At 38.4% G+C, this 14,331-nt stretch overlaps 2 protein-coding genes across 2 annotated transcripts; one reads left to right on the forward strand and one right to left on the reverse strand.

The window, feature by feature from the left end:
* Positions 1 to 270: 270 nt before the first annotated feature.
* Positions 271 to 5,807, reverse strand: get1 (guided entry of tail-anchored proteins factor 1). Its single transcript, XM_014029960.1, has 5 exons — positions 5,643 to 5,807; positions 4,892 to 5,057; positions 3,096 to 3,163; positions 1,223 to 1,337; positions 271 to 555 (listed from the first exon to the last, which is right to left on the reverse strand). The coding sequence occupies exons 1-5, from the start codon at positions 5,766 to 5,768 to the stop codon at positions 482 to 484; spliced, it is 549 nt and encodes a 182-aa protein (XP_013885414.1). The 5' UTR covers positions 5,769 to 5,807; the 3' UTR covers positions 271 to 481.
* Positions 5,808 to 9,500: 3,693 nt separating this feature from the next.
* LOC106533601 (non-histone chromosomal protein HMG-14A) lies at positions 9,501 to 14,290 on the forward strand. Its single transcript, XM_014029965.1, has 6 exons — positions 9,501 to 9,622; positions 10,488 to 10,517; positions 13,250 to 13,279; positions 13,376 to 13,414; positions 13,516 to 13,626; positions 13,709 to 14,290. Exons 1-6 carry the CDS (start codon positions 9,608 to 9,610, stop codon positions 13,775 to 13,777), a joined length of 294 nt encoding a protein of 97 aa, XP_013885419.1. The 5' UTR covers positions 9,501 to 9,607; the 3' UTR covers positions 13,778 to 14,290.
* Positions 14,291 to 14,331: the final 41 nt, after the last annotated feature.

Consider the following 14,331-nt stretch of genomic DNA (forward strand, 5'->3'; position numbering starts at 1 on the left):
AGCTCCCAAAATTCAGACGCATATACACGTTTACAGAGTCTGTTGAAGACCTGCACAATGGAAGACCTGCTTATTACAGCCAAGCACCAAATCGATGTGATGTTCCTCTGGGTTTGTCTAACGGAACAGAGAACCTCATCTAATGAGGAATCTGACCTCTCTGCTGTCATTATATTTGAATATACTGATAAAGTTTGAAGTGAAAAAAGCCATTCGGATTTTGTAACTCATTCCTATCACGTAATTAAAGTTATAATAAATACACACTTCTCTTATATATTTTTTATTAGAAAGAAATGGCAACACTCTAAAAACAGATTTTGTTCTAAAATAATGTACAACCACAACATCCATGCAACGAAATAAACACAACAATAATAAATACTGAAAACAGTGGGTATCTTTCATCTTGGTTCCGATCAGCAGATGCAAACTGAGCTTTTATTATTAAAAAAGAAAAGTTTCAAATCTCAGCAGAGTTTTAGCTGATGGCATTAAGCCCCAGTGTGACCACTTTGTTGCAAACCACCAGCCAGCATGTGATTCCCACACCACCTGAAAGSAAAAAAAATAAAATAAAATCAGACTGTAAACTTTAAAAGGCTAAAAAGAAGGGGGGAAATGTGGACAAGAGGTTTTTTTAACTTCCGTAATTTGTAATATGTTGCACACACTCAATTTAAAACTTTAATTAAATTGTACATATACAGGCCGCACTAGTGTACAAGCTGCAGGTGTCCACATTGTAATAAGAGAAATTTACACAGAAAGATGTTATACACAGGGACACCTGCAAGATTTTATTGGAGGGTATGCACAGAACCATCACTGCTCATGAACACAGCATGCACAAAACCAGCTAAATGCACCTGACCCACACAAATACAGCACACAAATGTACATGGCACATAAAAACAGCAACGTGGCACCGCGCACCCAATGTCACACGAGCCCATTGCGCACATAAACAGTTCCACACAAGGTTTAAAGTGCACAATCTGACACACAGACACTGGGGTGACCAGATGTCCTGAATTGTGCGGGACCGTCCTGTTTTTTTTTTTTTTTTGGACCAAAAGTTCTGGTGCAGTGTAGAAGAAGCAGCTTGAACACACACATTCCTAATGCTTTGGGAAGCGCAGTGTAATGCTAAATGAACCATTCTGCATTTAACGTCTAAAATGTTTCACAATCCATTTAGTCAGAAGATGAGACTGGCTACCTGCCACTCCTGTTGGGAAAGCCACAAGTCGCTCCACAGGGGCAATCCATTTACTGGGGACCACAGTCACTGGGTCAGAGTAATACTTCCATATCAACGAGATCATCAGAGCAGCCTGAAGAACGACAGTAAAAAGACATTTACTTTAACATGACATGTTCCTACTTTATAGCAATAAAATGATTACTGTACACAATGATCTCTTGTGTTCTGTTTAGGGGGCACCAAGTTCCTTAACTTTAWGATCGGTGGAAAAGGTCGGCTTTTCTACCTCCGCAAAGGTCTGAAAATCAGCCACTGTCCCCATTATTTATTTACCGTTATTTAACCAGGCAAGTGCCGTTGAGATCACAGATGTCTTTTTTAAGGGAGGCCTGAAGGCAACCTATTGTACATGTTTTTTAGGTGTGCAAACTCCACAAAGGAAGACCCCAGGTCCAAACCAGGGATCGAACCCAAGACCTTCTTCCTGTGAGCCATCGGTGCTAACCACTGAGCCATCGTGATGCCCTGTGAGCGCTACCTAATGTCCAGTTAAAACAAGTTTGTATCGTTTCAAGGGGATTGTTCAAAGTATTTCAGTAAAATAACATTCGAACATTGAAGTTGTATTGTGACCTTATAACATCTGATAGTGTCAACTATTAAAAAAAATTAAATAAATAAATAAATAATTTGGTATTGGCCAAAATCGTAATCGGCAGGTCAGACTTTTTAAAGACTGGTGATTGGAGATCGGCCAGGAAACTGCAATCGGTGCACCCCAGTTCTGTTTTTAACTAAAACCTACGATCTGAATAGCTGAAAAGCTGGATTAATACTCTGTGTAGTTCTGTGATAAAAATTACAGATTTTGTTCTCGGATAAGCTCTGAGAGTTCGTTCTGTGCACAAGATCCAGCCAGAACTTTAGTATATGTCAACTAGGGTTGTGTGATAATGGCAAAAAAAAATTATCACGATTAATTTGACGATTAATCCCCTGGGGTCCCTGGATGCCCTCATATCCTAGTCACATGACCAGTTTAAAAAACTCTAGTGGGAAAGATTTGCTCTGCGTAAAAATCTATTCCAGATTGTGTCAAAAGTACAGACTTGAGGCTATACTGTACATCGATTTTTAAATTGTGTTGATAGACCAAGTAAAACTGGAGTTATGATGAATAAATTACAGAACTTTTTTTTAACTTCGTTATACTTGAAGCAGAGAGGAGCATCGAGTGGATTGACTGGGGAAATCTCCAGTCAGTCTGCCTGGTCGCATTAATCATATTAATCAAGTGCCAAAAAATAATGCATTCAAGTTTTCACACGATACAATTTTGCCCAACCCTTATGTCAACTATTGGGTGATATTAAACCTTAGTTTGGGACATGTTGATGCTAAAAAGCAGGTGACCTACAACGCTGTTGTTTCATTTCAACTGCTCCGCTGAGAAGCAGATGGCAGAGTCTGATAGAAAATACAGACAACTCTACAACTGTTGGAGCAAAACTTCTAAAGACAGAGGAACTCAGAAGGAGATGGCACAATTGCTGTGCATGGAGGAGTGTGCAGAGACACTCCCAGAGGTTTGTGGAGGTGCCRGAAGGGAGTACGCTTCAGCCGGGCAGCGTAGGGACACATTCTCTGTTTGCTTGGTGTTCACAGTCTGCCAGAAACCATGTGGGTCTCTTCATGACAAATTTACAAATGCCAAACAGCACTTATTGTCTCAGTCTGTATAATGAAAATGTCTCATGGAGTATAAAAAGTCTGTGCCGAAAACGTCTCCCAACTACATCAGTAAAATCAGAACCAAGCCTTAGAGAAGCCTTTACAATTTACTCAACAAACTATTTACTGTATACTCCCACTTACAGTCTCCACCTACCTGCAGTATGTAAAAGACAATGTTCACAACCCATTTCATTTTGGCTTGTTGAGCTGTTCTTGACTGCACTGCAAAATAGAAACATGCAATTATTAAACTTCTGATTTGATCTAATCGTATTAAAGAGCAACCTCTGCTTTTAGCTTTCAAACAGAACGACCTGATACTTCCATTTTCATAACTTCTTGTTCATTAAAATATGGAACTGTGGGCACTGACCCACATCCCACAGTGTGCTTTTTATAACAAATAATATGCAAAACCAAAATGCATTACCATACTAGCAAGACTATGGGACAAAATATGTCATATATATATATATTTATTTATTTATTTTAACACTTTATGTTGTAGAGTTCATCCAAAGACTCTTCATTCAGACCTAGAGGGCTACAATTGGTAAACTAAAGTGGTAGAGATCACAATTATCAGTTTGGCAGAGAAGAACAACACAAGAGCTATGCTTTCAGTTTGCTCACACGACAGTCCTGAGGCAACAGGCAGCAGCTGTTCCYAGCCACTTCCTGCAGCTGCTGGTTTTAAAGTGTGCTTCAGAAGACCTACACCGCTTTGAAAGGCATGCTGTGTGCCATTTAGAGCTAAAATGAGGGTTTATGATAAGAATTTGTTTACTGTCTTGACACTTGTTGTTGCTTGACAACTATATGCAACCAATAAGTCACTTTTTGAGGGCTCATGCTCACAGTTGTAACTTAATAGGTGCTTTAAAGAAGCAGGTTTACATATATCATCATTTCAGACTTTTCAAAGACAGTTCAGGTTATTATAGTTAACTAAAACTAACTAAATAATGAAAACTGAAATTGAAAAAGCATTTTAGTTAACTGAAATAAATAAAAACTGTAGTAAAATGAAAAAATATAACTAAAACTGTATAACTTTTTACAAAACTAACTAAAACTAACTGAAATAATAGATAGAATATCCTTAGTTTTAGTGTTTGTCAATTTATTTTGAGTTGTGTGGACTGATTAAACTACTTTTTTTCTTCAAATTAAGTAGTTTCACATTAACTGTGGGCAGCTTACAGCGCCTCATGATCCATAACATCACCTGTTTACAGTCTGCTGCTGCTGCTGCTCAGAGCTCGCCTGCAAGATGACGACAACAAAAGTTGGGAGAAACCAGTAAAGTCCGATTTGGGATTTCTTTAACTATGAGTGTGTGAAAATTAAAATCTTCTCATAGTGGGAACAGGTAGAATAGGTGGAATACTTCTCAAGGGACTAATTAACTGAGTATCTTGACAAGTTAGCTCCTCTAATAGTTCACATGAAAAACAAGCCACAGCCCAGCCAGGTAGCACCAGGATCTAGACATCACCTTCTTAAAACAATTGTCCAAGTTTTTAGTTGGCAAAATTGAGTTACTGGATTATTTTAGGAAGGTGTTGCTATAACGGACTGCTTTGACTGACGATCAAAAAGCTGCTGCTTAGTTAACTCACAGGAACACTTCAAGCTGGAGGATGCATTGGCAAATAWATTTATTCAAACTACAAACAAATAAAAAAATTAAAAAACAACTAATACTACAACTAATAAAAACTAAACTAAAACTAAGCATTAAAAAAGCAATAATAACTAATAAAAACTAGCAAATCCACGCTAAAACGAATTAAAACTAACTGAACTGAAAGAAAAAATGTCACAACTAAATAAAACTAAACTATAATGAAAAATCCAAAACTATTATAACCCTGAGACAGTCTGATGATAAAGATCTTAATTTTTTCAGGTCTTCCTAAATTAGTAATTAACCGTTCAGCCTCTCACCGTGCGTTTTCAGCTTGTCTGTTGTTTTGTTAATTTTACGCTCCAATCTGGCATATCTTGCAAACTCATCCATCATGCTGATGGAGGACTGCTCCTTCTTCATCTGCTGGATTTCAGTCCTCATCTCACCCTCCTGCTCGGCATCTTTCTGCACCAGCTTTGTGAGCTTGAAAAATAGCAGGGAGACACAGTTACAGAGTAGATAGAGCAGACAAATAACCAGAGGCTTTCAAACTGTAAGAGGGAGGTTATTTCCAAACAGGTTTGATTTAATTAATTAAATTATTTTCCCCCAGAAAATGGTTATATGGATGGGATTAATCTAAATACCTTGTCCCAGAACCCAACAAATGATAAACATCTGACTGACACTGACGATAKTGGATTTCCCCGACTTTATAAAAGGTTGACAGTCAAAAATAGGGTGAAATACTAGCAATACAGCTAAGCTGTAAATAATAAACAGTACAAACTTTACTAGCATTGCGTTAATAATGTTGCATATTTTCTTTCTAATGTTGAACTGTATGCATGTCTATATTTATTTCTGAGCTCTTTGTAGTTAAAGGACACAAATATGTAGCTTAGCCTGTTTTAGCCCATTCAAAGTAAGCTAGCTCACGGTCACTTCAAAGGCTAAGCTAGCTAGCAGTAAACAAATGATTTACGCTTGAGAAAGGACAGCGACAAAATAAAAACAAATTCCCGGACTTAGCTGCTTTCTTTATGAAAGCGTTTGCTTCTTACTTACAAAAGAGGATATGGTCGGCAGAAGTGTTTTCATCAGGTTGCAGAGAAACACGGAGCTGAGAACCAGGAACCACGCCATGTTTTTCACCTGGCTGTGTGGAGCTGAGCTGCTGTGTGAAATAATCATACAGAGAGAGGACAGACTGCTCTCACAGAGCTTTTACCAACTCTGAAGCTGCTGTCTTTGAAGGAGAAACCAGTCATACAACTTATAGCACAACGCTTCTTTTATTTACATGTTAGGTTTAATTACAGTACATTTAGATATGATTTAAAATGACAATGAAAGCTACAGTGTTTTCTTATCAGTGTTTGATTTAATTAGATAATATATAGACTTATTTAGTCCAAGACATTTGTCAAGATGTAGGTGGTTGAGTTATGGCAAGCTGTTTTGACATACAATCAAACCACACTCCCATCTTTATAGAGCAGAGGTGCCCAAACATTTTTTCCCGAGAGGGCCAAAATGAAAATCTATTCACGGCTGTGGGCCAAATGCAGTACTATAATACATGAAATATAAATACTTTTTAAGTAAAGTCCTTTATTTTTAACAATTAAGCTAGCAGCCAGTGCAATGGCCCTCTTTTGTTTTATGCTGCGTTCACACCGAACGCGATTTCAGCTTCAAAATCGCATCCAACGCTTCAAGTTGGTCGCTTGTGCACTTTGAGGTCAGACGCAGGTCAGCTCTTGAAGCGCTGCACAGCAAGAGCCTCCCCGCCCCTCCCTCCTCTGTCGGGCTCTGTTTAATGTYGGACGAGGAAGTGGCTTTGCTTTATTTACAGAGAGCAAGAGCATGTCACGTTCATCAGATAATTAATTCATAATTAATTCACCAGATAATTCAGAGKAGAGGCTCACAGCTCGCTTTCAGGACTATTTTTGTCCCGAGTCCAGTCTGATGAGCCGCTGCCAYRCATTGGTGCGGATATCTCCTGTCAGGACACCGACTGCAGGCACTCGATTTCAGCCAAAGAGCTCCTCTCCATCTGTTTCAGGTTAGTGGACATCATTCAGTAAACTGTCCCGTCGGGAAATATGTCWCTACGTCACACAGTGGAGTCTCTCTGATTGGTTGACGCGGCGCGTCGAGCTGCAAAAGTTCAGATTTTCTAACTTCAGCGATTTGCGCATCAAGCACTCGAACGCTCAGATCGTTCAAATCGCGCTGCTCTAATTGCGCTTGAGGCGCCGCAGCACTTCCCGACGCTGATTGAAGCGCGTCCACCATAGACTTTGCATGTAAACCTGATGCTCCTGATGCTGAAATCGCATTCGGTGTGATCGCACCATTAGTCTGAGCACTTTGAGAAAGGCTGCCTTACGCTCAAGTAGCAAAGGCTCATGAGACATTTCATAAATTGATCAAATATGAGTTTTTGCGGCCTTATAAAGTGTGCAAATCTACATGTGGGGTTAAATCTGATCTAAATATCTCTTGTTGTTACTTCATGTTTCCTGTTTAATCCTAATATATCAAAGATAAAGTCAGCACCATGAACGAAATCTACCTTAAGCCCTTTATATAGTCATTTGACCAATGGAAATCCTGTGTTTCTACATATGATGACAGGTTAAAACCTTGGAACTTTGGCAACTGTTGGTGGGCCAAATCAAATGGCTTGATGGGCCAAATTTGGCCCACGGGCCCCACTTTAGGCTCCTCTGCTCAAGAGGGCCAAAATGAAGAAGTATTCGGGGCTGGGGGCCGAATGCAGTAATATAATAAATGAAATACAATTTTTTTAAGTAAAGTCCTTTATTTTTAACAATTTAGCTATAGCAGCCAGTGTGGTGGCCCACTTATATTTTAGCTTGTAAAATTGGAGAAAGTCTGCCATACACTCAAGTAGCAAAAGCTCACACATTTAATAAATTGATAAAATATGAGTTTTTCTGGCCTTGTAAAGTGTGAAAATCTGCATGCTTGGTTAAATCTGATCTAAATATCTCTTGTTGTTACTTGTATTTCATGCTTCATGTTTAATCTTAATATATCAAAGATAAAGTCAGCACCATGAGTGAAACTATCTGCACTCCGGTCCCTTATAGCCCACTGGATGAAATGACTACCGGTAAGTGGAAACTGGGTTTCTACATAGAATGACAGGTTACAGCCTAGTAACTACTCAACTGCTGGTGGGCCAAATCAAATGAGACTTTAATCCATGCGTTCATTACATCTCGCCTGGATTATTGCATTGTATGTTGGGATCAGCCAGGCCTCCTTTGCACGCCTTCAGCTYGTCCAGAATGCAGCAGCTCGGCTTTTAACAGGTACACGTAGGTCTGAGCACATTACACCTGTTCTCTCCTCCCCTCATTGGCTCCCCATGCAAACTAGAGTCGACTTTAAAATCCTGCTATTAACCTATAAATGCCTAAACGGCCTTGCACCCCTCTACCTCTCAGAGCTACTGAAACCATATGCTCCTTCGAGGGCTCTGAGATCATCCGATCAGATGCTTCTGGAGGTTCGAAAAAACAAGGTTGAAGCTCCGAGGAGATCGGGCGTTTTCAGTCATTGGTCCCAAACTCTGGAATAACCTGCCCCTCAACATTAGGCAGGCCACTTCTGTTCACCATTTCAAGTCATTACTTAAAACCATCTTTTCTCTCTGGTGTTTCATACTGAGTGAGTAGACTTAGTGCCGTTTATGTGTTTCTTTTAATGCTAGTCTCGTTCAATAGATGATATTTTTATTTTTATTTTACTTGCTGTTTTTATTGTCATTATTGCTCTGTGTGTTACAGTGTTCTGTTTTAATTTTCTATTTGTTGTAAAGCACCTTGATAACAGTTTATCTGTTTTAACTGTGCTATACAAATAAAGATGACTTGACTTGAYTTGGTGGGCCAAATTTGGCTCGCGGGCCCCACTTTGGGCTCCTCTGTTATAGAGCTTTTCAGACCAATATCCACAACAGATGACTTTAATTTTCAAACAGGTTTGGATTTATGAGTGGCAATAAAAATGTGCAATTTTACTCTGTAGAATAACAAGACATGCTCAAATAAACACAGTGCATGGTAATAACCACCACAAGGTTCAGTGACTAGTCCCCTACCTTTCCTGCATCACTCTGGTGAGCTTCCATCTACAATGTGAGCCAAACCATTTAACAAATACATACTCATCATAAATACAACTGGAAATAAATGCCTAGAGGCTGTTTTATTACAACACTTGTGTCCAGAAGACAGCATTTGTTTTATATAGCAGAACAAGATACAATTTTTACTGAAACCATAATTTGTCTCTGAATTTCTCTTGTTTGCATGTACATTCAGACAAGTAAGCAACTCCTAAATGCTCAAAAACAATGTTTGTTTTCATGTTTATGAGGTTCTAATTCTTTAAAAAAGCTTTGGACTCAGGAGAATAAGCTGTGGTCAAAGGAGCTACCATTTTTAAGGGGTGACCATCATCTTTTTTTTTTTTTTTTGCTCACCTTTGGTGGCGCCCCTGCATATGAGATATTTAATTGAATTTAAATAATATATAAAATTTCAGCTAAAATGTTTGTTTTAACTTGGGAAGATTTGAACTATAAGTATCAGCTATGACAAACCTGTCCAACTATTGTATGACAAATCGACTTGCCTTAAGCCACCTCTGCAGCGCAATTTAATTATGCTTCTTCGGACTGATTGGCATCCCATCCTGCCCACACAGGTACGATGTTGTGTTTCAAAATCCTGCTGCCTTGACCTCAAAGCCAATCACTGGCAGCTGTGGGCGGAGCTTGACTCTTCCTGCTAGGTTGGTAGGATAAGGGATAAATTATACCGACAGGGCTATCCAATCCGGTTCGAGCTAGTCCTGGTATTAGTCGGACTAATGTCACGTAACAAACGCATTGCTCCGGAGGCTGAGGTGTGCGGCTGACCCAAATCTTCTGTGGTTCTTCTGACGCTAACATTTAAAGACTTAATTATCCTGCCATAAACTAATCTACAATGGGAAGGAAAAAAGTAAGTGTTAYACGTGTGCATTAAAGCGGGTAAGCTGTATATAATTGGTTTTAAATTTAAGCGCTACGGTAATTTATGTATTTAAAGCGTGTATTTTTCGGTGCAGTTGTGTCTCGTTTTGTGTCATTGCGGACGTGCACGTCTCGAGTCCACGTCAGATGCGTTCAGGTCAATCGCGTTTAAACCGGGAAGTGGCACYTTTTTTTTTTTTTTTACTCTGCAGGCCAACATACCTTTACGTTAGAACAAGTTTGAGATTTGTACAGTCACGTCGTGTGGTCGGACCTCCCTCCTTCGCTGTTTTACAGTGTTTAGTTTTAAAACGTGAGCTGAGTAAATACGTGAAAGGAACCGAGCAGCGTTAAGAAACCGGTTTTAACTTAAAGTAATTACGGTCGTGAATGCCTCAGGTTAGATAAGCACGTGGTGCGTTCATGAACGTCGGATTTTTTAATTTCTTCGCTTTTACACGCTTTCCGCCATGTTTGCTGGAAGCATTTTTTTTAAAGAATTTAAATCTGTAACCATTTAAAACTGTGAAAATGTACAGTCTTTTCTAGAAGATCATCATGGCAGCTGATATCTCCTGGACAACACAGCGATAGAGCTGGTTGTATTAAAAATGAGCTGAAGCACAAAAATTGTTTTGTGGATGGGTTAAAACAAAGAAAATAAAGTCCGAGCCCTTTGGCGGGGTAAAGTTAGAAACGCCCCTGACCACATTATCCTACAGATTACATAATATTTTGTGACTTCATGTGAAAGGAGAACAGCCCACCTTTGCATTACACACCCACTTTAGCACACACATGAGTGGTTGTTTTTCAAGGCTTGTTAATTTTTTCCCCCTCTTTAACTTTGACAGGCAACCTCTGATGCAGATGCAAGTGCAGAGGTAAGTAAAAGCATCCCAACATGGAAAGTGTTTTTTTTTTTCTCTCAATTTTTAAAAATCCCATTAGRGATGACATCATTTGGCCATTTTAAAGTGGTGTTTTGTAAACATTTACCAGGTCATGGTAGCTCTTTGAAAGGCCTTCGATTTGAGGAATAAGGGTTAAGGACTAAAGACTGACACGGAAAACAAAAWTTTTATTTCAAAATAGTTGAGGTGACTTTTGCAATGCTGGTAATTTCTCAATATCCAATTAACACCATATTGGTTGCTTGCAAGCATTACCAGTAGCCGTAAGCGTTGCACTTCTGTTCATTTTTGCAGTACTTTTTACTAAAATATAGTATCTCACTGGACTGACTGCCTAGTTGGCAGCAAATTGCATTTGCAAGAGGGTCTCCAAATTATTTTTAGGTATTCCTGGGCATTTTAAGTTAATCACAAATGTTGCAAAGCTTTTTTTTTGTATAAAAATGGTTTGATTCAATAGTATCAGAGCTGTATTTTGACACATACACTTGAGCTCACTAATGAAAACGTACCATAAAAACAATTAGTCCACATGTGCCTATTTTCATTTCTAAAGTGCAGTCTTGTAGAAGATATCATGAACATGAGGTGGGTATAAAGTGGGTGGAGCTGGACAACAAAATAAGACCCAGCCAAGAATACAATATTGCAAACTGTTCACAGACAAAAAAAAAAAGGTTGCTCAAAGCACAGCCTAGCCACTTGGTCCTAAACACTCAGGATGCAGCAAGACGGCAAAGGGAAATTTGCTTGTTTCTTGCAATTTTGAATCTCCAAAAGTCGCATCCCAGTTGGTTACTATATTAAACTTGTAATGTAAAATTGTAATGGATGTGTTTTAGGGTTGAATAGTGGCATTTATGTAAACGTAATGACAAATTTAAAGGGTGGAGTTGTTTTAAAACATCCCAAACATCTTAGAAAGTGAGTTCTCTTGGACAAGCCAACATCCGCTCATTAGTACAGTCTGAGAACTCTCCCCTGAGTAAATGTTTTCCAATTTAAAAAAAAAAGGTATATTTATGCAAACCCTAACTTATAAAGCTGCACAGGACATTATTACAGTATTCCTGTAGAAATATTAACAATCTCTTGTGGGAAATGACTCCAGTCTGGACCAGAGGTGACATTTTCACTTGCAGATGCCCTTAAAATCCCCTGTAAACAACTAAATTAGGATTTGCATAAAAGGCTGTGAATTTTAGAGAATAACGTTGTCTTAATATGGCTACAATATATTTTAGTCATGCTTGGACTTCTCTAAACTGGGGTCATCCAAAAAGCTAAGTATTAAATGTTTTTACAGAGTTACCTCTTAAAGGGTATCATGTATTTTCCGGACACATAGCTTAATTCTATACCACAATCAACTATTTCCTTCAGTTTTTGTAAAAAGGCTTTATATATCAAAAATAAATTAGACTGCGTTATAGTCCAAGAACCTTGAAATTGGCCCCTGTCTCTTTAAGAACCTCCTACCGTTTCTGACACTCCCACTTCAGCACGTTTTCAAACGATGCTTCGGGGAAGGGTGCTCTGGTGCCAGAGCTCGGCTGCAGACTGAGCTCCAGGGAGGAGCTTTGTGTAAATAGGCGGTGCTTTGTACCAGCAAGTGTTTAGAAATCTCSACGTGGCCACAGGAGATTCAGGGATTTTTTTCAAACATTCATGAATGAGTCAAAGCAACACTCTGGGTATGCTTTTGATGAGGGAATGACAACATGACAAAGCTCAAAGAAGTCTTTTGGATAATACCCCATCCCCCTTGAAAATGTTGATCTGTCAATTCAAGGCTGCACAAGATTTAAAAACTGGTTGTGGTTGAATTATTTTTATTTAGATATTACCAAATCTTGCTCTTTCATCATAACACTATTTTCTGCATGTTAATGTTTTAGTCACTATCATCTAATTTACATGTGGGCATTTTAGGTCAGTGGGGGTCCACCTGATTCAGTTATAGTGTTGAACATAATTTGAATGCATTGCACTTAAAAATAATAATCCATTTTATTCTTGCTGTTTAAAAAGTCAATAGTATTCCACATTTTTGATATATTTTAATTGATTACATGTTCCGATCTAGTTCTAATACTAGATTAACTAGAACTTTAAAGTTGCTCTTCATCCAGCAGAGGCCAGTAGAAACTACAGAGTCCACCGCATCAGAAACAGACTTCCTTAGTCTGTGTAGAAATATAACAAGGGTGCAAGGAAGTAATTAAACTGTTTACTATTCATGGTCTCAGTTTGTGAATCATATCCTGCCTTTTTTTCTTTCTGGCTTTTTTTCATTCCTGTAATTAAAAAAAAAAAAATCAGAATCAGCTTTATTGGCAAAGTATGTTTACACACACAGAATTTGTTTCCGGCTGATGTCTCTATAGACAATATGGCGACAAAAGCATATAAAACAAATACTATACAATGTAAACATTTTTTATTATGCTATACTTTTATTTTCTGCATTGTAAGATTAAAAAAATTCACATGCATGACACAGATGGACTTCTGAAACAACTTTTCTATCGAGTATTTAAAGTCTTGTATCTTAACTGAATTTGTGTCTGAATTGTAGGATTATGTTTCTTGTTTATTTATCTTTGGTTTATGGATAATTATTGGATCCAGAGTTTTTTAAGAATGTTTTTCTGACTCTTAAAGAATTTACCAGCTGATTATTATTTGTTTTCTCTCTTCAGCCGAGGCGAAAGTCTCAAAGGTTGTCAGAAGTAAGTTCCACAAAGACCCTGATGATTTAAAAAAAATAAATAAAAGTAACTCTACTTTCACAAGCATGATGTTTATGCTGTATTTTTGCTTTACAGAAAGAGACGCAGCCCAAACCACAGCCGGAAAAGAAAAAGGTACAAAAATACATTTATTTCACAAGAGCACACAGGTATTTTATTATGTTAAACTTGAATTTGACAGTCCACCTCATGCTTTGGTTTGTTGGTCATGGTAGGCGCCACCAAAAACCAAGAAGGTGAAGGAGGCAACAAAGGCCAAGGCTGAAGAGAAGGAAGAACCCCAAGTGGAAACTCCTGCAGAAAATGGGGCAGACCAATCTGATGAGGTACCTTTTGGCTCTTTGGGTTTGCCTTGTAAATTTTGAAAAGAATAAAGCCATAAAGCGTGTTTCCCTTATCTCCCAACAGGCTGCAGGTTCAGATCAGACCGACGAAAAGGAGGACAAGGCTGAAGAGGAGAAGGAAGCGGCAGAGTAGAGCTACCTGCGCCTCCTTTTTGTTGTAAAATGCAGAGAATATTTTTAGCTACTATTTTCTAAAATTGTTTTTAGGGGTGTGATTGTGTTTTATATACTATTACAGTTTCGGAGCTTTTGTAAAGGGAGACTTTGTCGCCGTGTTCTTATTTTGTCACATACCTTTTATCAGGAATGGGAGAGTTTAATGGGAAGAGGAAGTAATCAGCTGTACTCGTTCTCAAAATGTTGTCTGCTAGTTAAGGGAACAATTTGCAAGATTCCAAACTGTCTTCTGTGCAAAGCTCTCAGTAGAAATTGATGTTTGTTTTTATCCTCTGGTACACTTCAAAGCAGTTGGAGACAAATGTTCTCGGCTAATCAAGGTGCATTAAAGAGCTAGTGTCTGTTTGTCCTGTAAGAATAACTGTGTGGTTTGGGAATTTCTCTATCAATGTACAGTTTCCTCCTTTTTAAAGAAATGTCTTTTTTTTGTTATGGATGGTATAAAATGCCAATTAAATTGAGAAATTTCTTTATCAGGGTTTTTTCCCCCCAGAGTGCTCTGTATTTTGT

Source organism: Austrofundulus limnaeus, unplaced genomic scaffold, assembly GCF_001266775.1.
Source record: "Austrofundulus limnaeus strain Quisiro unplaced genomic scaffold, Austrofundulus_limnaeus-1.0 Scaffold980, whole genome shotgun sequence".
In the NCBI taxonomy this organism is placed as follows: domain Eukaryota; kingdom Metazoa; phylum Chordata; class Actinopteri; order Cyprinodontiformes; family Rivulidae; genus Austrofundulus; species Austrofundulus limnaeus.